Below are 2,926 nucleotides of genomic sequence, written 5' to 3'. Positions count from 1 at the left end.
ATAAAAAAAATCCTCTATGATTACATTCCATAATTTTACATATTATCTAAATATGTATATTACTCTAGACTCTTCCCTTTATAATCACTTAAAATGGTCACTACTTTTATTTTTAACTATCAACGACCTTGCTCCGACTCCCGGTGGAAACATTCGTCAACCTTAAGTAGCTGTGGCCCCAATCATCCTGCGCATAGCTGGACGGATGGGTGTACCGGTCGTCGCAATCAGCCGGTGCATGTGTACCGACCGGATATAACGTGTAATCAAACGCAAACAGTAGTCAAAAGTACGATGAAAAAAAGGGCAACACCATACCACCCACCCTGTACAACGAAACTCCGGCCACGAGGCCAACCTCGAGGGGACAAGATTGGAACGCATGGGGACTCAACCACCGCCATAACCTACCACCACCATCGCTGCTGAAATCCCTTGCTCCAATTGAGGCTAATCACGGAATTGGACACAGGGCGGCACCGTTTGTCGAACGGTTTCGAGCCGGCACAATCTCCACGCCGACAGCGCGTACGCAAGCTAACGAACCGAAAGATCAGTGGAACGCGAACGGTGTCGTCGGTGTTTTCAGCCACTCAACGGAACATCACAGGCTGGAGTTGTGGTGGACGTGCGGGGTAGGGAGGGGGAAGAGTGTATTGCGCCGCTATGGGCGGCCATCATCGCATTGGCCACTTTATGCCCACGGAGGGAGTCGAAGCGATGGGATAAAGTAATAATCTTCATCAAGCACTTCGGGGAGGGCTTTTGTCACAGTAGTTGTGGCGCCATATGGCATGGACAAAATTTACAATAATTATAATTATTCACGGGATCATTTGCAATGAAGGAAAACATGCTATTTGTATGGAAGGACAAATTCATGCATCGATCAAGAAAAATCTGCAGTTGTTAGTAGAATGATCCCCAATTTCAATTTAGTTTCCCATTTAAATCACAAAAATTTTACAAAAGAGTAAGCCAAAATTAAACAACATAAACGAAGATATAAAAATAAAACAAATTGTTCAGAGATATCTTAATGTTTCAGTGCCTGTTTAAGATCGCCAAGGAATAAAAAACGTATTTTAAGAGTATTTTATGTAAGCCGGTTTTCTAAGAATGTGTCATTTCTAAGGTATATAGGAGTAGATTTGTGTTTTTATCCACATTTATGAACCTTTTTGCTTCATCATATCTTGGTTTTTGTTGGGTGTATTTTGAAGTATTTTTTCATAATATTTTTGAACATTTTCTTATTTTCGTTTTATTAAATCTAAGGATGGTATAAATCCGGAAAGTTCCAAGTTTTTTTTTGTCTCAGATTGGATGTTCAATTTTTATCTAGAGGATGAGAATCTAGATCTTCTTGTTTGATCAAATCAATAGAAAATCTTCTGGTTATTACTTGTGCATTTGTGAATTCTCGGTTGCGTTTTTGAGCCACGTATAATTAATTGTATATTTTTATTGTACTTTTCCAAAATGCGTTGTTTAATCATCAGAAGTTTCAGAACCAAACTATGGAGTCAAAAATATACTTCTGGCTAAGCTAAACCCTTTAAAACGAGATGAGTATGTTTTGACTAAATGTGGCTGCCTAAGGCCCAGTGTGCAGCATTCCAGCTACCAATTGACCGCCCGCATATGCTCATATGGAGCTGGTCGGAAGCAGCAAACGCTCCTGCCAGTCGCAGCATCCGCGAGGGTGCGTTAACAACGTCGCAGCGAGCAAATGTGAGTCGACACACAGTTCCGTCCCGGGTCAAGATGGCGGAACCTACCCCGTGCGGTGCGGGTAGAGGCAAGCGCAGTGCGGCAAGCGTATTAAAATTGATAATCCATTCGCTGGGCCTGGTCCGCGGAACCGTTCCGCCGGCCAGGTCGTGACTTCGTGCGGTCGTGCACGGGCGAGCAAGATGTGTGTTCACGGGAGTTTAATTGTGCTGCTGAGCGTGGCTGGCACGGTCGTGCTGGGTCTGGCCCTAGCCTCACCCGACACTCCGGCCGGAGCGGTCGAGCCGGAGCGGCCCCGGATCGTGGTCCCGGAGCTCGTGTCTCCTAGGCGGCGGACGTCGGTCGAGCCGTCGGAGTCGGAGTCGGGCGACACCGTGGTCACGCGATCCCGGCGGCGCACCAAGGACTCGGACGAGCAGACGAACATCGAATCAAGTAACCCGCACGGCACGCCGTCCGCACGCTCGGACCCTTCTCATACGCTCTTGTCGTACCCGGCAGGTATATCGCTCTGGGAGTGGCTGAAGGGACGCGACAAACCCGAGGACAACTGCATGCTGATGGCGATCGGAGGGGTGGCCAGTGGCGGCTTCCTGACCGGGGCCTTCGTCGGAGCTGGCATCGGCAGCATCTTCACCGGACCGGGCGCCATCGTGGGGGGCATCGTTGGCGGGCTGGTGGGGGTGTTTGGGGGGCTCAGTGTTGGTGCCAGAGCGGGTGCGGTGGCTTGTGAGAATGTCTGAGGTGAGGAGCGGAGTTTGTGGTTAAAGCAATAAATTGATTTAAGTGTACAAATCCGTGTGCAAAACCCGTGCAGTGTTTATTGTAAATGGAAGAAAATTTCAACAAAGTTCAATCACAAAGTGAATAAAAAGGGTTTTTGGCAGTGACAATTTTGGCGAAGAAATAGAACTCCAGAAACTCCAAGGAACATTTAAAACTAAGCCAGAAGATTCCTCCACCACATCTGCCATCCGTTTAACCCATTTGTTCCGGTGGACATTTTTCCTTACTAATGTATGGCTCGCAATTGTGAAAGGCGTCCCACATACGGCATAGATTGTATTGCGTTGAAGCTATACATAAAACATAAGGCCCCCGGCTAGAAGTACGATTTTCGTCCTTTCTCACTACTACACACACCTCCCTGAAGAAAGCAATACACATCTTTCGTGTTACTTTTATTTATCAC

At 47.0% G+C, this 2,926-nt stretch overlaps 1 protein-coding gene across 1 annotated transcript; it reads left to right on the top strand.

The window, feature by feature from the left end:
• Positions 1-1,916: 1,916 nt before the first annotated feature.
• LOC131288599 (uncharacterized) lies at positions 1,917-2,477 on the top strand. Its single transcript, XM_058317747.1, has 2 exons — positions 1,917-2,169; positions 2,236-2,477. Exons 1-2 carry the CDS (start codon positions 1,917-1,919, stop codon positions 2,475-2,477), a joined length of 495 nt encoding a protein of 164 aa, XP_058173730.1.
• Positions 2,478-2,926: the final 449 nt, after the last annotated feature.

This window comes from Anopheles ziemanni, chromosome 3 (assembly GCF_943734765.1).
Source record: "Anopheles ziemanni chromosome 3, idAnoZiCoDA_A2_x.2, whole genome shotgun sequence".
Lineage (NCBI taxonomy): Eukaryota > Metazoa > Arthropoda > Insecta > Diptera > Culicidae > Anopheles > Anopheles ziemanni.
This window is presented reverse-complemented; position numbering and strand designations above follow the sequence as displayed.